Source organism: Antechinus flavipes, chromosome 2, assembly GCF_016432865.1.
Source record: "Antechinus flavipes isolate AdamAnt ecotype Samford, QLD, Australia chromosome 2, AdamAnt_v2, whole genome shotgun sequence".
NCBI lineage: Eukaryota > Metazoa > Chordata > Mammalia > Dasyuromorphia > Dasyuridae > Antechinus > Antechinus flavipes.
In genome coordinates, this window is record NC_067399.1 from 383,599,994 (window position 1) to 383,625,955 (window position 25,962).

The 25,962-nt window shown below is 34.8% G+C and overlaps 1 protein-coding gene across 2 annotated transcripts in view; it reads right to left on the reverse strand.

Annotated features, from left to right (window-relative positions):
• Positions 1-25,962, reverse strand: part of AK7 (adenylate kinase 7) — a 102,210-nt gene that overhangs the window by 37,095 nt on the left and 39,153 nt on the right. For both annotated transcript variants that reach the window (XM_051978427.1, XM_051978425.1), the window contains exons 6-10: positions 15,564-15,644; positions 9,082-9,170; positions 4,389-4,479; positions 3,003-3,080; positions 892-1,041 (exon numbers count right to left, since the gene is read on the reverse strand). In XM_051978427.1, coding sequence (XP_051834387.1) covers positions 892-1,041; positions 3,003-3,080; positions 4,389-4,479; positions 9,082-9,170; positions 15,564-15,644 — 489 coding nt within the window. The remainder of the gene's footprint in view (positions 1-891; positions 1,042-3,002; positions 3,081-4,388; positions 4,480-9,081; positions 9,171-15,563; positions 15,645-25,962) is intronic.

Here is a 25,962-nt window from a genome sequence, read left to right on the forward strand (position 1 = left end):
TACATGTAACTGGGGAAAATAAAATATTAATTTAAAAAATTAAACACTTCTTTGAATCCTGGAAATGTATATATAGATTCCATATTTCTTTAACTTTTTTTTTTCTTTTTTTTTGCTGAGGCAATTGGGGTTAAGTGACTTGCCCAGGGTCACAGAGCTAGAAGCATTAAGTGTCTGGTTCTAAATTTGAACTCCTGCTCTCCTGACTTCAGGGCTGGGCTCTATCCATTGCCCCACTTAGCTGCCTCATGTCTTTAACTTTTCAGTAATAACTCCAACACTGGTTCACAGAGAGCACTTTATAACTTATATGCTCTCCTTTAAATAAGGAGATAAGTTGTAGAAGCTTGATTTTTTTTTTGAACAGAGGAAGAAAATGAGTCTCAAGAAGTGATTAATCCAGCTATAAACCTGTTAAATGTCAGAGCTATCACTCTAACTTAGCTCTTATTGGAAACGTGACATTCCTGATAGAATATCAAGAAAGTAGAAGAGCACCTTACACAAAACAATAACAACTTATATATTGGTTAGAATTTTCAAAGGGCTAGATTGAAAGCCACATGTAAATGTTAAAACCTTCCCAGTCTGTAAGAATTAGACAGTATCTACCTGACTAAAAAATGCCAACTTTTCCCAAACCCTACTAAGCTTCTCTTATGCAGACAGACAGAAATCAGTCATTTTCAATTTATGACAGACATGATGGTTGTCAGTGATTCTTATTTTCTATGTTTGGTCCCAATTGTTGAAAACAATTTATGTTTTCAAATATATCAATTCTCCTGGATTATTAGAATTAAAAAATATATCTTTATCTTAGTACTTTAAATTTTAAAACATTTATTTTTTACAAGTCAGAAGTTTAAACAACATTCAGGAAATAATTACCAATAATCCTCTACTTTGCTTGTATTCTTTGAGGACATTCGCTATATTTTCCACAAATCCTGTTTGGGCAACCCACCTAATATTAAAATTTTCTTTCACAAATAAAGCTTCCATTCTCAAGTTGACTAACAAATGGTCAAGCTGTCCTTGCTAAAAGATAAAGAATAAGTAAATAATTAATAAGAAAATAAAATGTTTCACTTAAGTTAGTAAATAGTAATAATTCAGTTAATATAGCTCCTTAATAATAGTTTATCTAGTATTTTCTTACAACAGCATGACATAGTTAATAAAATAAGATGAAAATGAATGAAGCAATTAATATTTACTATTATATCAATTATAAAACAATTATATTTCTAAAAGTTCTATCTATATTTGTTGTCTTAGAGTAGACAGCAATATTTTCCCTCCTAAGGCAATTGAGGTTAAGTGATTTGTCCAGGGTAACACAGCCAAGAAATATTAAATGTCTGAGACCAGATTTGAACTTAGGTGTTCCTGAATTCAGGGCTGGTTCTCTATCCACTGAACCACCTAGCTGCCCCTAATATTTGGTTTTTACAGGAAGTGAAATAGCATGAAAATAAGGGACATACTTAAAGACTATGATATTCTTAAATATACCACCGTCATGCAATTCATTCCTTAAAACAAATTAAATTTTAAGTTGTCCAGTAGAGAGATAAGATGCAAACATAGCTAACTATAATAAGCCATAGTGTTTTCTAACTGTATTAAAAATTAGAAATCAATTTCCTCTAAAGAGGAAGATTATTACCAACTTCAGAAGATAGTGAAGACTTTTGAAGAAGCTGAAAAATCAACAGTGAAGCAGAAGGAAAGAGGACATTCAAGACAAAGGGAATAACAGTCAAAATGGCAGAAGACAAAAGAGTATGTGTGTAGGGCAGATGGGAGGGAGTGAGGACTAGGAACTGGAGGTAGAAGTGGGGGACAGAAACAGAGAAAGTCAGAAGTGCTTGAAGATTAGCAGGGAGGAATTGCATTAAGAAGAGCAATATGAAAAAACTAGTATTTTAGAAAGTTGAGTGGTGTTAAATTGTAAAGGGTCTTGAATTCTAGGTAAAAGAGTTTGAACTTTACTTATTATGTAAAAATGAAATTTTCTGAGCAGAGAGATGAAATGACAAGAGTATATGGATTAATATAGTAGCTTAGCCAGTGATGACCAAAATCCAGTAATGACTGGTCATTTAATTATCTTTTCCAATACCTGGTAGAACACTTACTTAGTGTTAACAAATGAGCTTTAATGGATGTTAGGAGATTTACATGGCAGCAAATTAATGAAATATCAACTGATATTACCTTAACAATTTCTATTTGTATTACTTGAACTCAAATGAATATGATTTTGTTACTTCAGGAGTTCCCTTCAATGATGTACAGAACCACCCATCCGTGGCTGGTCTTATCCATGTACTCCTAAAAGCTCCTCATACAAGTTCTCAATTCCCTACTTGCTGGAAGTCTTCCTTACTTTCTGGTGCCATCAAGAGTTTATCTTTGAAGCACAAATAACAGTCCTGTTATCCTTGCATTTATGCAATAACATAACCTATTATGCCATTCTTTTTTACCCATCTCAATTATACTATAATTTATGATAATGTAGAACATAATATAGCATATTTACTCTAAATGCTGTCCCTTGAACTATAACTAGCTTTTCAAAGTTTGCTTCCTCAGAGGATTTGAGTCAATATATATCCTGCATAATTTGTCTTCATTTTGCATCTGCTGTTCTGATTTCAACTTCATGAAACAAGATTGGTACCCTGAGCATTACTTTCCCCCTTCTCCTGTCTCCTTTTGTGTATCATCCATTCTCCCTTACCCCCATTAGATCATAAGCTCTTTGATGGCAGAGACTGTCTTTTTTTTTTTAATCATATTCCCAGCATTTAAGACAGTACCTGACACATAGTATATGCTTAATAACTGTTTATTGGATTGGAGTGGATAATCTGGAACTTATTTAGTGATAGTTTATTTTTGACATAAATGTAAAAAAGACTTCATATTTAGCATTTTTTCAATAATCCTATTTTAACAAAGAATAAGGAAGCTAGTAACTTTATACTTACTGTTAATTCTTTGCTTAAAAATGCATTTTCTTTTGCATATTTTTGGATTTTTCCTGGACCAACATTTTTACTGATGCACTATTAAAGAAAAACAGTAATATTTATATGAAGATATGATTTCATATTATATTCAAATAGGTGGAGATAAAATTGAAAACCTCAAGAAATACACCTTTGTACACTAAATGAAAAGGCATGTATTTTGAACAAAGCAGCTATGACCAAAGGAAAGAATACTGGCAGTATCCTTAGAAGTATTATTTTAGCTTTAGTGAATCTAGGTCATGATACATCCGCAATTTCAACATATGCCTACAGATACATCCTAATTTTTCAAAAGTGTCACCTGAGCATGTTGGGGTAAGAAATTAGTCATTTCTTTACATGGCAGTTTTATTTTTGAGACACCTATTCCTAGCTCCCAGCCCATCATACATTCTTAGTTAACTTAGTTAACTGGGTAAAAACCATTTTAAGATTAAACATCTGCAGAGGATGATTCAAAAGTAAATCCACATATGGATATTTATAAATTGATTAAATTTATGTTTGCCTTAAGACAAAAACAGAAGAAACCCTTAGTCTCTGTATCTTCTACCATCCTCCAGTCCAGCTTCCTCCTGGAGTTGTCATCCCTTTTAGAATAAGCAAAGCAAAAATAACCTTTCCTTAGTTCTAGTAAGGGGTATTCATTTTGGTCAGCTGATTTCATCCATCTACCTAATATAACATTCCTCAGGGCACTTTTACCCGCCTTCCCCCCACCTTCCCACCCCCACTCCTACTAGAGCAACAATTCAAGACCTTCAGAGAATCCGTTTCTCTTCACAGCCTCCTCTGTGCTTCTTTGTATAAACACTCCTTGCTCTCCCCCATCCTGTTGTCCATATTTATTTCAGCTTTCTGTGCACTCCTTCTTCTCATTTCCCCACTGAACTATTATCAAGCAAAGCTGTAAACATTACTATATGTATGCTCCACAAAATCTCTCTCCCTCTCCCTGTACCTCTGTCTCTGTCTCTCTCCCTCTCCCTGAAAAAAAAAAAAGCCTTAAATTACAGATAAGATTTCAAGACTGTTCCATTTTATAATGCTAGTCTTTATTTTGCATATTTAATTTCTTAAGGGAAAAAAAAAGAATATCATCAAAATATGGCCTCCCTTTAAAAAGTTCTATTTAGTTGTCTAGTTCCCTAGCATGAAGATGACCCAGAGTCCCTGAAGGTTATCCTAGTGAAATACAAGCTCCACAAGATTCTACCAAGTCAGAAATGCAAATACCAGACTATTTACTAAGGTGTAAAGAGGTTACAATCTGCATTAGTGGAGGGAGTACCTACATTGATAAAGCCACAGGTTTTTAAAGTATCAACTGAAATATTTTACCTTTAATATATCTTCTTGTGTATGTAAAGCTTCATCCATTGCAATTAGGTAGTGAACCTTTGGCAGATGGTCGATTATATTTTGTAAGATCCTGCAATTCAGTAAGTACAATGATCATAACAGATGTACATTCCCCTGAAACCTAAAACTGAAAAATTCCAAAGAAAATACTAGCAAATTCAGATCTCACTCTATTTAAGAGATTCAATTTTATTTTATTATTTCAATAATGAAGTTTTAAAAATGAAGATATGTTCAAATGAATTGTCAAAACTGTTCAGATATGTGGCAAATTTTTTTATTAAAGCTTTTTATTTTCAAAACCTATGCATGAACAATTTTTCATCATTGACAACTTGCAAAACTTTGTGTTCCAATTCCTCCCCCACCCTAGCCTCCTCCTCAAGATGGCAAGTAATTCAAGATATGTTAAGCATGGTAAAATATATGTTAAATCCAATATATGCATACATATTTATACAATTATCTTCCTGCACACACAAAAATCAGATCAAAAAGGAAAGAAATAGGAAAGAAAATAAAATGCAAGCAAACAACAACAAAAAGAGTGAAAATGCTAAGTTGTGATCCATATTCAGTTCCCACAGTTCTCTCTCTGGGTATAGATTGTTCTCTTCTTCACAAAATCATTGGAATTGTCCTGGATCGTTTTACTGTTGAAAAGAGCCTCATCATATAATTTTTTTTTCTCATCATATAATCTTGTTGCTGTGTATAAAGATCTTCTGGTTCTACTCATTTCACTTAGCATCAGTTCATGTAAATCTCTCCAGGCCTTTTTGAAATCATTGTGCTGATCATTTATTACAGAACAATAATATTCCATATCATATGCCAAAATTTATTCAGTCATTCTCCAACTGATGGGCATCCACTAAGTTTCCAGTTTCTTGCCACTATGAAAAGGGCTGACACAAACATTTTTGCAGATGTGGGTCCCTTTCCCTCTTTTAAGATCTCTTTGGGATACAAGCCCAGTAAAAACATAGCTGGGTCAAAGGGTTTTGATTGCCCTTTGGGCATAGTTCCAAATTGTTCTCCAGAATGGTTGGATCCGATCACAGCTTCACCAAGAATGTATTAGTGTCCCAGTTTTCCTGCATCCCCTCCAACATTCATCATTATCTTTTCCTGTCATCTTAGCTAATCTGACAGGTGTAGAGTGGTATCTCAGAGTTGTCTTAATTTGCATTTCTCTGATTAACAGTGATTTGGAACACCCTTTCATATGAGTGGAAATAGTTTCAATTTCATCATCCAAAAATTGTCTGTTCATATCCTTTGACCATTTATCAATTGAAGAATGGTTTGATTTCTTTAAATTAGAGTCAATTCTCTATATATTTTGGAAATGAGGTCTTTATCAGAACCTTTGAATGTAAAAATATTTTCCCAATTTATTGCTTCCCTTTCTAATCGTGTCTGCATTAGTTTTGTTTGTACAATAACTTTTTAACTTAATATAATCAAAAGTATCTATTTTGTGTTCAATAATATCTCTATTTCTTCTTTGGCCACAGACTCCTTCCTTCTCCACAGATCTGAGAGGAAAACTATCTTTTGTTCTTCTAATTTACATATAATATCACTTTTCATGTCTAAATAATGAACCTATTTCAACCTCATCTTGGTATATAGTGTTAGGTGTGGGTCAATGCCTAGTTTCTGCCATACTAGTTTTCAATTTTCCCAGAAATTTTTGTCAAACAGTGAGTTATCCCAAAAGCTGGGGTCTTTGGATTTGTCAAACACTAGATTACTATTGTCAATGACTATTTTGTCCTGTGAACCTAACCTATTCCACTGACCAACTATTCTATTTCTTAGCAGTAGCAAATGGTTTTGGTGACTGGTGCTTTATAATAGAGTTTTAGATCTGGTACAGCTAGGCCACCTTCATTTGATTTTTTTTTTTCATTGATTCCTTTGAAATTCTTGACCTTTGCTAAGTGAAATGAGCAGAACTAGGAGATCATTATACACTTCAACAACGATATTGTATGAGGACATATTTTGATGGAAGTGGATTTCTTGGACAAAGAGATCTGAGTTTCAATTGATAAATGACGGACAGAAGCAGCTACACCCAAAGAAAGAACACTGGGAAACGAATGTGAACTATCTGCATTTTTGTTTTTCTTCCCGGGTTATTTATACCTTCTGAATCCAATTCTCCCTGTGCAACAAGAGAACTGTTTGGTTCTGCAAACATATATTGTATCTAGGATATACTGCAACATATCCAACATATATAGGACTGCTTGCCATCTAGGGGAGGGGGTGGAGGGAGGGAGGGGAAAAATCAGAACAGAAATGAGTGCAAGGGATAATGTTGTAAAAAAAATTACCCTGGCATGGATTCTGTCAATATAAAGTAATTATTAAATAAAAATTAAAAAAAAAAAAGAAATTCTTGACCTTTTGTTTTTCCAGATGAACTTGGTTATTTCTTTCTAGTTCTGTAAAATAATATCTTGGAAGTTTGATTAGTACAGCACTGAATAAGTAAATTAATTTAGGGAGTAGTCATTTTTATTATATTCGCCCAGCCTCCCCATGAGCACTTGATATGTTTCCAGTTGATTAGATCTGACTTTATTTGTGTGGAGAGTGTTTTGTAGTTGTGTTCATATAGTTTGTGACTTTGTTTTGGCAGAAAAGACTCCCCAATATTTTATATCATCAACAGTTATTTTACATGGAATTTCTCTTTGTATCTCTTGCTGTTGAACTTGCTGTTGGTAAAATATGAAAATAGTGATGATTTATGTGGATTTGTTTTGTATCCTGCAACTTTGCTAAAGTTGTGAATTGTTTCTAGTAGTTTTTTAGTTGATTCTCTAGGGTTTTCTAAGTGTACCATCATAGCATCTGCAAAGAGTGATAATTTGGTTTCCTCATTACCTATTCTAATTCCTTTAATCTCTTTTTCTTCTCTTATTGCCAAAATTAACATTTCTAATACATTACTGAATAGTAATGGTGATAGTGGGCAACCTTGTTTCACCCCTAATCTTAATGGGAATGGTTCCAGTTTATTCCCATTACATATGATGCTTGCTGATGGTTTTAAAAAGATGCTACTGATCATTTTAAGGAAAATTCCATTTATTCCTATACTCTCTAGTGTTTTAAAGGGAATGGGTGTTCTGTTTTATCAAATGCTTTTTCTGAATCTATTGAGATAATTTTATGATTTTTGTTAGTTTGGTTATTGATATGGTCAATTATGCTGATAGTTTTCCTAATACTGAACCAGCCCTCTATTCCTGCTATAAATCCTACTTGATCATGGTGTATTATCCTAGCGATAACTTTCTGTAATCTCATTGCTAATATTTTATTTAAAATTTTTGCATCAATATTCATTAGGGAAATTGATCTATAATATTCTTTCTCTGTTTCTATCCTACCTGATTTAGGTAAGGGCTATGTTGTAAATTTTAAAGGACCAAAAGAGTCTCTAGAGCCATGGAAATTCCCAGAGGCATAGACAACGTAAATAGAATAACCTTCTATCTTCTCTTAGCATTTTTTTCTTTTTGTCCTTCTCCCTTTTCCTTCTTTCCTCTTCCTAAACCCTGGTCCTTTATCTTCTTTTTTCCTCTACCTACCCTCTAACACATGTATATACACAGGTATCTGTTTTCATGCCTGGAAGATTAAATTTTTAGAAAATGTTTAACAATTGTTCTGTTGTTAGCAAAATTAGTGGATATTATATGAATAAATGAAGTGTGTGTGAGGGGAATGCCTGGTGTGTGTGTGTGTGTGTGTGTGTGTGTGTGTGTGTGTGTAGACAAAATTAGAGAGAGACAGAGAGACAGAGAGGAAGAGAGACAAAGAGAGAGAGAGAGAGAGAGAGAGAGAGAGAGAGAGAGAGAGAGAGATTAAATATCATTCCTCTGCTAGGTTATCTTTACACATTTAAATGAAAGGAGGGAAGAACTACTTGCTATGTACATACTATACATCTTGGATAAATTTATATGTCCAAAGGAGGTACAGTGCCGAGTAAGGTGAAAGTACCTTCATGGAATTCTGTGGACAGATGAATAAATATACTGACTTTAAGATGAATACATCTACTTTCTTACGGCAATGTAGTCTACAAACACACATGAAAATTCCCCTTGACATGGCTACCCTCCAGCTCCTTCTCAGAAGTCTGTTGGGTTCAAAATCAAGGAAATTTAGGGAACACTATGTAAATGTTTATAAGGAGATATTTCTATTGCTCCAGTTTCCATGGTAATGCCTTTGGGGAAAAGTGAGCCTGAAATTATGCCTATATTTTTATTGTATATTCCCATATCTATTTCTAAAACCTACACACAAGATTCTTTTATAGAATTTTGCCTAAGCCAGGCTAATGTCCTCTCTGGGAGCATAACTGATAAGGAAAGTAGCTCAAAGAAGGGTTCAATATTTTGAAAGGTGGAAAATTATAAGGCAAACCTAACTTACAATTTGTAAAGAAGTTCAAAGATTTACAAACCATTTTTAATCTTTATTGAACCTTGATGGCTGCGAATAAGAAGAATGGTTCATTTCTCTTTAAAAACTACAGCCCAAGCTGCTCATCTGACAATTTGGAAAAAACAAAATCTCAAGGCTTGGAAAGAGCAGGCATAAAATACTTTCAGTGAGGTTATCTGTTAGTAATGCTTACCCTGCTAAATCAAGGACATGAATTGCTGGAATTATATTTGTGCCCTCACCAAAGACTGGTAATGTAGTGGTTTCACCTAACCATGCCATCTGTAAAAAAAATAAAATAAAAGTAGCAGATGTCATCCTTGCTAATTTCCATTCTTTGTCTATTTGTCCTGGATAAGTGGTAATTTGTTCTAAGCAGCAAGTGCTACATGGTAACATGATACCTGGAACAAATGCTTTGGGATCATAGAACTGTTCAATCTTTAACTTCTAAGAGTTGGAAGGAGACTTTAGAGATCATCTAGTCCAGTGGTGTCACTCAGATAGAAATGGATCCCCTTGTGGGCCACATAATAACTTAGAAAAACACAAATTAATATGACCTATGTTTTATTTTTACATTTTAATGTGGTTCTGGCCAGACTAGGGAAGCTGTGAATTTGATACCTGTGATATAGTCCACCTTTTACATGAAATATAACTGTTTTATATACTCTTTAATAAAACATGTTTATAACTAATTTTTGTTCTCCTGTTATATTAGTACTATGTATTACATGGAAGTTAAAGATGGTTTGCATGTAAGAAGTAGAGTAAAAATATCATCAAAAATGTGAGCCTGAAAAAGGAGATAAGCTTAACATGTGGAAAAAGGGATGGCAACAGAAATCTGTAACTTTCACCCCAATTAGTGCCCAATAGTGGCATCCACCAAAATAAAAGTACCAGAGGAAAATCTCCAGCACCTTGATATATCCTTCATGGAAGATTTATAGAAATACATTGAAAAAAACTACATAGGATAAGAAGATGTGAACCATTGGAGAGAATATTCATACCAACAAGATCAGTAATAGTTTTGTATATATACTATTTTTCAACATATCTGAAAAAGCTGATATAGAAATTCTGTTAAGTCTTAGTGAGTACTGCTATCCCTATGCCTCCCTCATAGTATACTGGTTAGGTCTGGTTCCCCACCAATTCTGGAATGATTCCTTCTACCCAGGAGTTCAGAACTATAGTATTGGGATCCCTGGAGAGGATGAAGTAAGATGGGGCACAGGACCAGTCACTATGGGGTGGAAAGTCCAGGAGGCTCTGACATTCACTATGTAATCCTGAGTAAGTCATAACCTCTTTGAGCCTTTTTTCCTCATTCATAAAATGGAGTATATAAATTGCATTGTTGATTTCAAAGGGTGGGTCTGAGGAAGGCAAACAATATATCCTAAAATTCCATAGGAATGGATTATTTATCCACATTCTTTTCTTCCCTCCCCTTTCCAATTTTATTTAACCAAAATAAATGATCTAATTAAGATCTCTAACCAAAGACTTCAATCCACCCTCTAATACTCATCTAAAGATCTTATTTTCCCTGTTTTCAAGGACGTAAGACAGAAATAAAACATTCATTCCATACCTATCTATTAAGATGATGGTGTCCAAGTGTGGTTTGGGGGGGGTGGGGACAGCAAATTGGGAAAGTAGTCTAGGATTCTATAGTTACAGAAAGAAATACATCATCTAGACACTGTCTTATTATTTTTTGGACAGAAAAAACACCAGAGGGCTTATTTTCAGGGGAGGGCTTATTTTAATGCTCTCAATGGCGCCAGCAAGCAAATCACTGGGGAAGAACAGGATGATGCGCTCACTGCTGCAGCTCTGATTGGATGCAGCTCGGAGCATGGTGTGCGTTTCACAGGGGGGCGGCGGGGGGGGGTTTGGTTGCATACAGAGGGTACTGTAATGTAGCGTGTAGCACAGGGGATCACCTTCACTACAGTAGCAATCTCAATAGGGCTTATTTTCAGGGGAGGGCTTATTTTAAAGGAATCTTACACAGTAAGGGGAGGGCTTATTTTTGGGATAGGTCTTATTATTGGGGAAACACGGTAATGTCATAAATGTGCATAGCATGGATGGTTATTACTAGTCTAAATCTGAACAAGGATCACAAAAAGATTCTTAATCATAAACCCAAGTCTTGACAAGATGGAAAGTAGAAGTGTTAATATAAAAAAAAATTAGGAAGATGCCAAATAAAATTGTCTGTTGTGCAACAGTAATTAAAAAATGAAAAAAAAAAATTTAAAGAACAATTAAACAAAAACATATGAAGCACTTACTATAAGTGCTAGAAAGGTGCTAGAAATACAAAGATAAATAAGCAGTCTGCAAAAAGAATAGAATCTAGTAGGGGCCAGGCAGTTTTCAGTTTTAAAAAAATGAGGAAATCTTGGAATATAATATTCCAAAAGGCAAAAAAATTTAGACTTATTACCAAACATAGCTTATCCTGCAAAGCTGAGTATAACTCTACAGGGAAAAAAACTGGACTTTTATAAAAGAGAAGACTTTTAAATATACGATAAAAATATACAACCTGCTAGGAACTTTGAAATGTAAATCCAAGAGTCCAGAAATACCTAGAGAAAGATATTTGAGAAACTGGAAGGAGCTCTACAATGCTATAATGCTAATACCAGTAGAGGGAGAAGAAATAAGTATGTCTTCAGAATCATAATATCTTCAACTTGTATTGAGGAAATTAATAAGAAAAATGGAGGTCCACTTGGGAGTGGATTGGTTCTGTTTTGAGAGTTTTAAGAAAATAAAGGAAAGGGGGAGTAAACAGATTAGAAGGTGATGGAAATTTGTTATTTCTCATAAATGGGTTGAGAATATATTAATATGGAAAAAGGAATGAAAAGAGTATTAGAAACACACTCACTTTCATCTGAAATGGTCAAAGGAAGTTTGAACACACACACACACACACACACACACACACACACACACACACAGCTTAATGAAGAAAAATATCAAACAAACAAAATGGTAGCCTTGGGTTAAGAGAGAAGATAACACCAGCAAGGAAATAAGTAGAACTAACTCCCTGATCCTGAAGATGGTGATTAAAAGGAGTAATGGTAGGATAGTAGAGAAAAAGAACTAATCAACCAGTTCAGCACCTCACTGTCAACCTCACTCACCCCCTCCATAAATTGCCAGGTCTTGATGATTTTACCTCCACAGCTTTCATATATGTCCTCTTTTCTTCACTCAGGCAGCCACTGCTCTAGTTCCGCTTTCATCACCTCTTTCTGGAACTATTACAAGCCCTTTCAATTGCTTTTTTTTTCTAACTCAAGTCTTTTATATTTCATTGAAATCCCCCACTTAGCTTTCTAAAGTGGTTTTCCTGAAAAATAAGTTTAAATTTCCTATCCCAACTCAGTGGACTTCAGTAGCTCCCTATTACCTCTGAGATATAAACTCTTGTTTCATATTAAAGTTCCTCATAATCTGGCCTCTTTCTCTATTGTGTAAATAAAATTGTTCTATGTTCTCAAGCTCTATGGACCTCAGAAATTATAAGAGCTGGCAGCTACCCTGAGGAGAATGCCCAACATCCTTCTGGGTGAGTGTAATGTAACAGCTACATAAATAAAAGGCACTCAAAATGTACTTGAATTTTCTGTGGTACAAAGGAGCCTCTGAGACAAAAGTTATAGAAAAAATGTTGAATTATATTTAAGTATAATTCAAATGTTGCTTTATTTGAGTCCCCTTGGTTAGCAGAGAGCTCTATTTCCTTGTATCTCACATGGTGCTTTATTGGACAGCCCTACTATGATCTAATTATGAAATGTTGATAAAGGGAAATAGAAAAGAAAAAAATGAAAATATGAATACTTCTTGAAGCAAGTTATTTAACATCATTACAAACAATTTTTTTTGGCAAGTCTTGTTTTTCTGTCTAATCCTGAGATTTTATTTGCATAGAGATCTCTACAGTCAGTCAATAAGTTAATAAACACTAAATGCCAACTATGGGTCAGGTATTGTGCTAAGGGAGGGAGGGGATCAAAGAAAAACAAAAGGCAGTATCTGCCTTCAAAGCAGATAATGAGCAAGTTGTTTTCAAACAAGCTATATATAAGATAAATAGCAACAATCAACTGAGGGAGGCACTAGAATTAGGAAGGATCAGAAAGGCTTCCAGTAGAAGGTGGGATTTTAGCTAGATGAAGCAAGAAGGCAGAGATAAAGAGTGCATGGAGGATAGCCAGTAATTTACATAGCCAAGACAGTGTTTGAAGAGCAAGAAGGCCAATGTCACAGGACTGAAGAGTGTGAGGGGAGAGGATGTATAAAGAAAAAGAAGACTGGAAAGTTATAGATTATCTGTAATAAAGTGCTCTGAGTACCAGACAGATGATTTTATATTTAATCCTAGAGATCAGAGGGAGACACTGGCTAGTGGAATAGGAGGATAATGGGATCAGACCTTTATTTTATTTTAGGACTGGAACAGGGAGATATGTGGCCGGCACAGATAAGGTCGTGCACGAGAATGATGTTAGTTTCTGAGGAGAGAAAGGGGAATATTTGAGAGATAACTGCAAAGGTAGAATTGACAGGTCTTGGCAACAGATTGAATATAGGAGATAAGAGATAAGGAGTTGAGGATGACAGGTTGCAGGTTTCAGGACTTGGGAGGATGCTGCTCCCTTTGACAATAATAAGCAAGTTTGGAAGAGGGGAAGATTTTAGGGAAAAGATAATAGGTTTAGTTTTAAACATAGTGAGTTTGAGATGTTTATAGGATATCCAGTTCAAAATGTCTAACTGGCAGCTGGAATTGTAAGACTGGAGATTGGCTGAGAGGTTAGGGATGGATAAATTGTTGTGAGATTCATCAGCATATAGATAATAATTTAATCCATGGGAGTAGATGAAACCATGGGGCTAAACGGTATAGAGTGAAAAGAAAAAAGGGCCTAAGACTAAGGACAGAGTTCTGGTGAGATATCCAGGGTTATCAGGCATGATCCAGATGAAGATCCAGTAAAAGAACCTGCGAAGGAATGATAAAACAGGCAGAAGAGAGCCAGGAGAGAACTGTATCCTGAAAATCTGAAGGGAAGAGATTATCAAGCAGAAAAGAATGGTCAACAGGGAGGCCAAAAAAGATGAAGACTGAGAAAAGGTCAATGGATTTGGCAATTAAAAGATCATTGCTGATTTTGGGGAGAACAGTTTCTTTTGAGTGATAAGATCAGAACCAGAATGTGGAGAGTTAAGAAGGGTTGAAAGAAAGGAAGTGGAGATATCTATTATAAGCTGCCTTTTGAAATTTCCTCACAAAAGGCAGAAGAGATGTAAAAACAATGGTTGGCAGAGATGGGAGCATCAATTTAGGATTTTATTGAGGATGGGGAAAACTTCCTCTACTGACAGATAAGCAATGTTCTGACATTTTTAGTCTTAGTAAATAAACATTTAGTAAGCACTCCCTACTTAACAAGCATTGTGTTAATAAGCCTTATGGAAAAGAAAAGCACCCGCTTGTATCAGGCTCAGAGCCTAATGAGGGAGAAAACATGGACACAATTATGTATAAACAAGCTTTATACAGGATAAGTTGGAAATAATCAACGGAGGAAAGGCACCATAATTAAGGGAAAGCCTTCCGGTAGAAGATGGAATTTTAGCTGGGATGCTGGCTAAAAGAAGCCAGAAAAGTCAGGAGGAGAGCACTTCAGGCATAGAGGACAACCAGTGAAAATGTGGAGCTAAGAAATAGAATATTTTGTATTAGGAGCAACACTGGAATCATTGTCATTGTTCAGGGAGATTATAAGATGTAAGAAGATTAGAAAGATGGTAAAGAGTAAGGAGATCAGGTTTTGGATGCCAGAGGATTTGATATTTGATCCTGAGGTGAGAGGGAACCACTGGAGTTTACCAGGTAGGGAAGGTGACATCATCAAACCTATGCTTCAGAAAGATTACTTTGAGAACTGAGGGGGGTGAGGAGTGGGGGTGGGGGGGACTGCAGTAGAGAGAGACTCACGGAAGAAACCTCAACAAGGAGGCTATTACAATAGACCCAGTGATGAGATGATGAGGGCCTGCACTAAAGTGCAAGCATATAAGAGGAGAAGAGTTGTATTCGAGATATTTTTATCATGATAAAATCATCTTAAAATTTCTTGCCATGGGGCACATAATACTACCAATTAGAGGCAAGACTTGGAACCTCTATCCTGACTCCACTTCAAGAGCAGCTCCCTATTTACTACACCACAGTGCTTTTCAGGGATAACTCATATAAACATTAATGAAAGAGAGAAAACCACTTCTTGCTTTCAGGAAAATTATATATGGACCAGACTAGAAACAAGGAGTTTTGTGATAGTACTGTACTTGAGTCAAATGCTAAACTGATGTAATATATGAAATATATCAGTTATTTTTAAACTCTTCTGCAGCTTCTACTAAATAATAGCCCTACTTTGAATCTGTAAAGTCTTTGTTCTAAGTAGGGAAAAAAGAATTAGGGGTCAAATTCTATCTCACACATTTTCCTCAAGATTTTAAAATTATAAAGTCCCAGTTAATGTACAACAAATAAATGTTTTATATCTCAAAGCTAGAAAATATGTACTATAAATTAACAAAATTATAAAAAGATCATACCTTAAAAAATAAATGTAAGATGCCTTCTTCTGCTCCATAAATTAGTCCAGAAGCAACTACATAGGTTGAAAATTTTCTGTTCTATTAAGTAAAGTACAAAAGAAAGTTAAAAAAATATATATTACATATTATATAAAAGACACAATATTATAATCTAATACAGAGATACTATAGTGCAAAAATTTGGCATTTTAGAAGCATATATAACTCTATTAGGATATAATCTTATGAATTAAGATAGAAATAAAGTATACCAACAGAATGCTTAGAAAAAAGGGACAGAGAAAAATGCAGAGAGAGAAGGAGTTAATAATAATTGCAACTTACATTTATGTAACATTTTTTAAAATAACTTTTTATTGATAGAACGCATGTCAGGGTAATTTTTTACAGCATTATCCCTTGCATTCACTTCTGTTCCGATTTTTCCCCTCCCTCCCTCCACCCCTTCCCCCAGATGGCAAGCAGTCCTTTACATGTTGAATGGGTTGCAGTATATCCTAGATACAACATATGTGTGCAGAACCGAACAGTTTTCTTCTTGCACAGGGAGAATTGGATTCAGAAGGTATAAATAACCCGGGAAGAAAAACAAAAATGCAAGCAGTTTATATTCATTTCCCAGTGTTCTTTTTCTGGGTGTAGCTGCTTCTGTCCATCTTTGATCAATTAAGGCTCTCTTTATCGAAGAGATCCACTTCCATCAGAATACATCCTCAAACAGTATCGTTGTTGAGGTATATAATGATCTCCTGGTTCTGCTCATTTCACTCAGCATCAGTTCATGTAAGTCTCGCCAGTCCTCTCTGTATTCATCCTGCTGGTCATTCCTTACAGAACAATAATATTCCATAACATTCATATACCACAATTTACTCAACCATTCTCCAATTGATGGACATCCTTTCATTTTCCAGCTTTTAGCCACTACAAACAGGGCTGCCACAAACATTTTGGCACATACAGGTCCCTTTCCTTTATGTAATATTTATTAACAAAATATATGACTACAAAGTGTTTTGTATCTAATCCTGAGAGCAATCTCTAAGACAAATTACATTATCCCATAACAGATGAATGGTTATATAGTCACATATTTGGTAAATGGCAGAAGTGGAATTTGAACACATGTTTTCTGACTTTGAGCAGCACTTTTTTTCGAGTAGAAGAAAGATCAGAGGGAACGTAGTGCCTAGGCATATATATAGCATCAATCAATTCAAGATATATGTTTTGTATTTCCTAGTTTTCATAATCTTTAAATCAGGAACATTTAATGAATAGTAATTACTGGCATAGCTATAGTCAATGAATAGTAAGAGTCCATCTAATTCTAGTAGTACTGAACTTAATACTTCTAAGTACCAGTTTAGGCATTATAGGATTCTGTTTCAGTACTTAATCACTTGGAAGCCAATTGACTGTACATAATATAGAATTGAATCTTTTTTCATGAATTTCACAAAACTTAAAAACACATTTTGAGTAGTATTGATTCACTTATGATGCAAAATGTTACTCAGTTTGTGTTTGTTGAAGGATACATCTAATAGAAACCAAATGGATTATTATATAATTAATCCTCTAAAGTTCTTTGGTAATAATTCTTTTTTTTAATTCTATTTTTTTCAGTTCTGTATTTCCTTCCTCCTACCTACCTTTTATTCCTTTCCCACACTGAATAAGTAATAAAAACAAAACTCATTAAATATATATATGTGTGTGTGTGTGTGTGTGTGTGTGTGTGTGTGTGTGCGTGTGTAAACCAAAACAAATTCCTAAATGTCATGCTAAGAAAAAGTTTCAAGAGTAATTTTAAATCCATCATGTTTTTATCCCAAGTTGGAGATTATCTTTCATCATGAGTCCATTAGAATTGTGGTTGTTAGGTTGATCAGAGTTCTTAAGTCTTTCAAAGTTACTTGTTTATACAGTATATAAATTGTTTTCTTATGTCTGCACACTTCACTTTGCATCAGTTTATATAAGTCTCCCCTGAGAGAAATGATCTTTATCCTTTCTTATAGCACAGTAGTATTCTATCACATTCATAGCTTATTCAACCATTTCCCAATTAATGGACTGTCCCTCATTTTTCAATTCTTTTCAATTTTTTTTAATTTTGAAGTTTCACATTGAATTTTCAATTCAATTCAAAAAATCACGATGAAAAGAGCTGTTGTTTTTGCAGATTTAAGTCCTTTTTCCATTTCTCTTCTATCTCTTTGAGGTATCAAATTTGTAATAATTCTTAAAATCTCATTAATTTTTTCAGGAGACTATATATCTTTTATTTTCTTGTATTTTCTTATGACTTACTAGCAAAAAGTTTTAGGACAGGCATTCAATGAACATTTATAAAATTTAACATGATTTAAGACATTTATCTACTCAAACTAACTTAGTAATGAAAATAAATTCCAAATAGAATCATAGGTGAGTAAGACATTAAATTTGAATTAAAGTAGCAACAAGAGCAACCTACTTGAAGGCTTGGCCCAGAGTCAAAAGAAAGTATATAAGGTATATAGAGGATGATATAAAACTATTAGATTATAAATCCACCTGGGCAATTTATTCAATAATTAAAGCAAAAGTAAATTTGATGAATTATATGAATGAATGGCACAATGGAAATGATGTTTTTAAACATCATTTACAGGCTTATAGGATCAAAGATTTTTTTTTTTTTGGAGCTAAAAGGAATCTTAATGGTCATCTAGTAAAGCTTGCCAAAGAGAAACCTGAGGCTCAGGATACTCCCTATAGATACATCTATTTAAAGATGATGTTTTCTATGCATCTATTGATCCAGCATGCTACTACTGGGTTTATATACCAAGGAAGTCATAATGGAGGGAAAAGGATCCACATGTGCAAAAATGTAGCAACTTTTGTTATGGAGACAAAGAATTGGAAAATGAGATGTTCATTAATTGGGGAATGACTGAATAAAAGTAATGGAATGTTATTGTTCTATAAAAAAATTAATGACAAGCTAATTTTAGAAAGACTTGGAAAGATTCATATGAACTGCTGATGAGTGAAACAAGCTGAATCAGGAATACATTACACCCAGTAAAAACAAGATTGTGCAATGATCAACTATTAAAGACTTGGTTCTTCTCAGCAGTTCAGTGATCCAAGGCAATCCCAATAAACTTTGAATGGACAGAGAGAAAATATGGAGACTTTAATGTAAATCAACACAGACTGTGTTCATTTTTTTTCTTTTTCTTCTATTTTTTTTCCCTTCTTGTGGTTTTTCTTTTTTGTTCTCATTTTTCTCTCTCAATATGATTCATAAGGAAATGTGTGTTAAAAAAATGAATGTACAATCAGAAAAAATAAAACAATAAAAAAGATCTTCTTAATTACATTAAATTATAGATTACTGAAGATTTCCAAATGAAATCCTTAATTATGCAAAATAATTCAACTTAATTATATACACAGGAATAACAACTAGAATGAATTTTATCTATACTATGACAATTAGTTGTATTTGCAACTCTCAAAGCTGATCTTTCAATTCAGATATCTTGCTAGGCTAAAGGATAAGATATGTGTTCTCAATGGGGAGATATTGCCTATAGAGATACAGATCTCAACCCATCTATGCCTGCCCATTCATTGTGTGATTCTCAAAGTTTATTTCTTCTCATAAAGTGACCACAAGTGGTCTATTCAACAGGCTGCAGGTCTTTGTCCCTTTTTTCTGACACTGCAAAAACACCAACAGAGTAAATGGAGTTTCTTTCAGGTTCTCCTAATTGTTTTCTTTAGCTAGATTATTATCCATCTTCTATTCCCTACAGATGTTCATTGTGAGGAAAACTATATAAGCACCTCAAGTCAGCCATGTTTTCTGATTACATTAAGTAAAGATGAGGGATTTTGACATTAGATACTTTAACCTCTTTGCTTGCCAAATGGTTAAAAAAAATTGTGTTTACATACATGTATAAGTCATTGTAACTTATTCTAAGCTTCCTGCTTGTTTGTTAAAAGTTCAGAGTTTTTTTTGTTTTTGTTTTTTTCATTTCTGTCTGAAATTCCTGAAATCCATGGGAAGCAATCTCCAAGGTCACTAAAATAACAGTTGCCATCCCCAAGGTCATTCCCTAAGATAGTAGTAAGAAACTGTACTGGGCAGGCTACCTATCCTGAGATAACAGTTGACTCCTCACATCGTTGAATGTATGCCAATAGATGGGCTGCCTAAACGTACAAACATTTACCTCTCACAATTATAAGCAGAAAAAGTGTTTTTGAACAAATAAGGGATATTTGATTGAACAAATCATGATTACATTAAGTAAAGTTACATTTTGAACAAATAAGGGATAGAAAAGATCATAGTTGATAAAACAGACAATTCTAATTATATAATATTGAAAAGGTTTTGCACAAACAGAATCAATGCTCTTAGAATAAGAAGAAATAACAAATAATGGGGGAAAAATCTTTACAGCATATTTCTCTGATAAAAATCTGACATCCAAGACATGTAGGGAATTATGTAAATATTCAAGAATAACAGTAATTCCCCAAAAGACAAATGGTTAAAGAATACTGACAAGCATTTTTTAAAAGAAGAAATAAATACCATTAATAACCCATATGAAAAATACACTAAATCATTCAAAATAAAATGTGAATTAAAATGACTTCCTGCCCATCAGACTAGCAAAGACTAAATGAAAGGAAAATTACAATTGTTTATAAGATAAGAGGGGATGGGCACATTAATGCACTATTAATTCAGCTATGAATTAATGCTTCTAGGCTAATTGGTTTCCTCCGCAAACTTCTAAAACTACATAAAAAGTTGGATATTTAACACTTTCATGAGGCCACTATGAGGTTAAATGATAATGTACATTCTAATTATATAATATTGAAAAGGTTTTGCACAAACAGAATCAATGCTCTTAGAATAAGAAGAAATAACAAATAATGGGGGAAAGATCTTTACAGCATATTTCTCTGATAAAAATCTGATATCCAAGACATGTAGGGAATTATGTAAATATTCAAGAATAACAGTAATTCCCCAAAAGACAAATGGTTAAAGAATACTGACAAGCATTTTTTAAAAGAAGAAATGAATACCATTAATAAACCATATGAAAAATACACTAAATCATTCAAAATAAAATGTGAATTAAAATGACTTCCTGCCCATCAGACTAGCAAAGACTAAATGAAAGGAAAATTACAATTGTTTATAAGATAAGAGGGGATGGGCACATTAATGCACTATTAATTCAGCTATGAATTAATGCTTCTAAGCCAATTGGTTTCCTCCGCAAACTTCTAAAACTACATAAAAAGTTGGATATTTAACACTTTCATGAGGCCACTATGAGGTTAAATGATAATGTACATTCTAATTATATAATATTGAAAAAGGTTTTGCACAAACAGAATCAATGCTCTTAGAATAAGAAGAAATAACAAATAATGGGGGAAAGATCTTTACAGCATATTTCTCTGATAAAAATCTGATATCCAAGACATGTAGGGAATTATGTAAATATTCAAGAATAACAGTAATTCCCCAAAAGACAAATGGTTAAAGAATACTGACAAGCATTTTTTAAAAGAAGAAATGAATACCATTAATAAACCATATGAAAAATACACTAAATGGTAATATCTTCTGGCAATTATCTTAACCCTCCACAAAACTGACTCCCATGAGTCTTTTGCACCATGAAGGTTACTCTGCACTCTCAAGGGCAAAAGGTCTGGCAGATTTTACTATGCTTGAAGGGCTTTGGATACAATCTCATTGATGCAGTAAAGTTGTTGCTAAGTAAGAGCCATTCTAATGGAGATACTTCAGCAATAGACTGGCCACTATGTAGGGGAAGAATTCTTTGGCCATTGCAAGCAATGAAACAAAAAGAAATACAAAATTACTCTGTTTCTGAGGCCTTCTTTGGCTGCTGCAATGATAATGAAAGAATGGAAGAAAAAGAAAAATGAAAATGTAGAAATTTTCTATAAACATTAACTGCTGGACCTCTAAATGTGAGATCCTTGTCTAATGACGAGTGAGTAGACCTATTACAGGAATTACTCTATCAAATCTTGATATTCTTCTTATAAAGAATACCAAAAGACAAGATGAAGCTGCAATTAAGAAGGAACATGAAACACTGAAAATAACATTGAGTTTGAGGTTAGAGTACCAAATTTCAAAACCTAGGACTGTCATTTGCTACCTGTGTAATCTTGGGCAAGTCATTTAACTACCCTGAGCTCTCAATTTTTTATCTATTAAGATACAAAGTTGTCTTTCAGAGGTCCTTCCAGTTCTAAGCCATATGAACTATCATGCCCAGACCTGGCTAGTTGTCTTATAGACTTAAATGAACCTCCTATTGATATAAGAATTGTTATTTGGGTTCTGATTTCATTTTAGGGATAGTGGAAATGATGACAATATAACCACTTGATTTCAGAGGAAAAACTGGAATAGAAATGATCATCTTTGTAGTTCCAGATAGCTTGATGCAACAGAATACAGTCCTCTAATTTTTCTTTTTCTTCACTCTCTATGATCTCATCAATTCATCATGGGTTCAGTGATCATATCTAGCCAAATACCTCCAAAATTCATCTATAAAAATCTAATATCAAGAGGCAGAACCAAGATGGTAGAGGAGCAAGAAGAACAATAAACTCCCCACCAAAAGTTCTTCATAAAGATTTAGAAAATACACCCAGACTGAATTCTAATTAAGAAATCCGAGGGGAAAAAAGTAGAGTGAGTAATTTTTTGGGTCCAGGTCACACAAGAAAATAAGTAAATCTGTAGAAACTGGGGAATTCTCCCAGTTAAGCAGAGGCTGTGTATCCTGGCAAAAAGAGGTCTTAGATCCAGCATGAAGAGGACTAAACTAACATATGGTACAGGTACAGTTGTCAGCTGACAGCTTTGTTGCCCACTGCCCACTTCCAGGTCAAAGACACAGAGTAGCCAAAATAGGGAACCTGTATCTAGTGATGACAGTCCAGGATGAAGAGCAGTCATGAATCCTGTCCTGTGTACCATGCAAGAAGTAAGTTTGAAAGCAAATAGTATTTGTATAGCTTGGACCCCAGGACTGGAATGAGGTCTTAGTTATAGCTTCTAGCACCAACTAAAGCAGGGGTCCTCAAACTATGGCCCATTGGCCAGATGCGGCCCGCTGAGGACGTTTATGCAGCCTGACGGGTTATGGCAAAATCATACTGGAAGTGACGTTTGGCCTAAACTCATGTTAGCGACGCACACTTCCGGCACTGGGCTGAGGCGGCAGAGACAGAATGTGAGGCAATACAGAAGTGAGGTGAGTTCCCAGGCCAGGGTGTGTGGTGTGGGGAAGGGAGAGAGATGCAGAAGGCAGAGAACTGACGGTCCGCAGCCTTGTACAGTAACGGCAGCCACCACAACAGACAGGCATGAGGGATATACAGTGCATGCTGCGCATGTTACGGCTGCTGCAGCGGGAATTCACTGCAGCGGTGAAGGTTGAAAGTGGGAGTGTGAAGAGCGGGGGAGAGAGTGCGGGAAACGGAGGCATCACAGCGCAGAGGCAGCTTGGAGGAAGTTGGGCATTGCAGTCTGTATGTCTCTGTGTGGGCAAAGTTATTGCTGGTATATTGTTTCTGTAGCACTGTATATATATATGTTGGTATTTTACTAATAGCAATTTGGAATCCCTAGGAAATAATGATGTCAAGAAAAAGAGAAATTGACTCAGAGTGTAAGATATTCAAAGAACAGTGGACTTATGATTACTTTTTCATGCAGTACAAGGAAAGAGCTGTATGTCTGATATGCCAGAATATAGTGTCTGTGTTCAAAGAATATAATTTGCATCGACACTATGAAACTCAACATAAAGATAAATGTGATTGTTTGGTTGGAGAAGTGAGAAAAGATAAAATATTAAAACTGAAAAATACATTGACAACTCAGCAAAATACTTTTGTGAAGAAGAAGCAGCAAAATATTTCATCACTGCGAGCAGGTTTTCAAGTTGCCAAGCTAATAGCACATACTGGCAGACCATTCGTGGAGCAAGAATTTGTTAAAGAATGCCTTAGAGATGTGTCCAGAGAAGGCCGATTCATTTAGTACGTGAGTCTTTCAGGACCTAAAATTACATGGAGGATTGAAGAAATAGGAGACAATCTGCAACAGCATTTGTAAAATTCCATAAAAAAATTTCATATTTTTCCTTAGCACTCAACGAAAGCAATGATGCTCGTGATTCTGCACGACTTCTAATTTTTATTTGTGGGATGAATGATTATTTTGAAGTCATAGAAGAGCTTGCTGCACTGCAAAGCATCAAAGGAACAACTACAAGAGAGGATATCTATGAAAAGGTTTGCCCAACTATGAATGATTTGGAGCTGGACTGGACTAAACTAGCCAGCGTGACAACTGATGGTGCTCCTAGCATGGTGGGGTCTAAGAAAGGCGTAATTGCTCGCATTAACCAAGAAATGGACAAACATAACCATTCTCATCTAATAGATGCCTCATCCACCAACAAGTGCTATGTAGTAAATCACTGAAGTGGGATTCTGTTATGAAAATTGTGGTATCTTGTGTTAACTTCATTAGAGCTAATGCACTAAATCACAGACAATTTCAGGAATTACTGTCTGAGCTAAATGTTGAGTATGAAGATGTTCTATGTCACACAGAAGTCCATTGGCTGAGTCGAGGGAGAGTTTTGAAACGTTTCTATGACTTACTTCTACAGATTACAACTTTTCTGCTTTCAAAAAACAAAGAAGTACCAGAGCTCAATGATGCAGAATGGAAATGGCACCTTGCCTTTCTGACAGATGTAACAGAACTACTCAACAATTTCAATATGCAACTTCAAGGAAAGGGGAAGCTCATCTGTGATATGCAATCACATGTCAAAGCATTTGAAGTAAAATTAGGCATCCTCACCAAACAACTGAAGGAGGAAAACTTCTGCCATCTCCCCACAACTCAAAATCTGTTAGCAGAAAAACTGCTGATTGCATTCCCAAACAAAATATGTGTGGATTCACTGGAAAAATTGCAAAAGGAGTTCCAATTTAGATTTAAAGAGTTTCATCTCCATGAACAAGGCATACAGCTTTTCCGTAATCAATTTTCTATTGACATTGAAAATGTGGATACAATTTACCAAATGGAACTGGCTGAACTGCAGAATTGTGACTCTCTGAAAGATGCATTCAAGCAGCCTTCATAATTTCTATGCATCTCTCGCTTCTGAGACATATCCTCATCTCAGGAACCATGCACTCAAAATGGCAACCATCTTTGGCAGCACTTATGTCTGTGAACAGACTTTTTCTAGAATGAAACATTTGAAATCTCCAACCAGATCAAGATTAAAGGATGCACACTTGCATCACTTGTTACGACTAGCAGGGACAATTATGGAACCAGACTTTGACCATCTCATTAGCCAAAAGCAGGCCCATAGTTTCCATTGAAATACTGGTAAGTTTGTTGATTTAACTTTATTACATTTTAAATATTGTATTTGTTCCTGTTTTGTTTCTTCACTTCAAACTAAGTTATATGCAGCATGCATAGGAATTTGTTCATAGTTTTTGTTTTTACTATAGTCCGGCCCTCCAACAGTCTGAGGGACAGTGAACTGGCCCCCTATTTAAAAAGTTTGAGGACCCCTGATCCAAAGCCTACCAAAGAAAAACCACAGAAAGTGCATATCAAAGGGAAGCCTACATTTCTGTCACTCTGAATCTGCAGAGTTTTTCAGCTGATTGATAGTCTACTATAAATCAGATCAGGAACTTGGAAAGTTCAGAACAGGGAAGCAAAAAATCAGACTTTGCCTTAGATTATTAGTCCACACTGGGAGCACTTAAAAGGTTGATTGTCCCTGAGAAGCTTGAAGGAATAACACATACTTAATAGAAAGGAGCAACATGATCAGCCCAAACATTCCCTTCAAAAGACTACAAAATATGGCTCTAAAATAAAGGTCAAGGTTAGAAAGTTAGACTGGAAGAATAATGCCATCTTAAAAAGCTATCATAATGACAAGAATGTTAAAAACAGAAACCCAGAAGAAGCAAAGACTTCAAGGAAAAAACACAACTCATCTACAAAATTCAACTAAAATTATTAGAAGAGATGAAGCAAGAATTTAAAATTATTTTTTATAATGAAATAAGAGCACTAATGGAAAAAATTGGAAAAATATGAAAGCTATGAAAGAAATAATTGGAAAAGGATTTAACAGGTTAGCACAAGAGATAAAACCTTATCCAAGCAACAAGTGCTCTGAACATTAGAGTGGACCAAATAAAGACTACATGAGACAACAAGAAATTTTAAAATAAAGTCAAAAGAATGGAAACA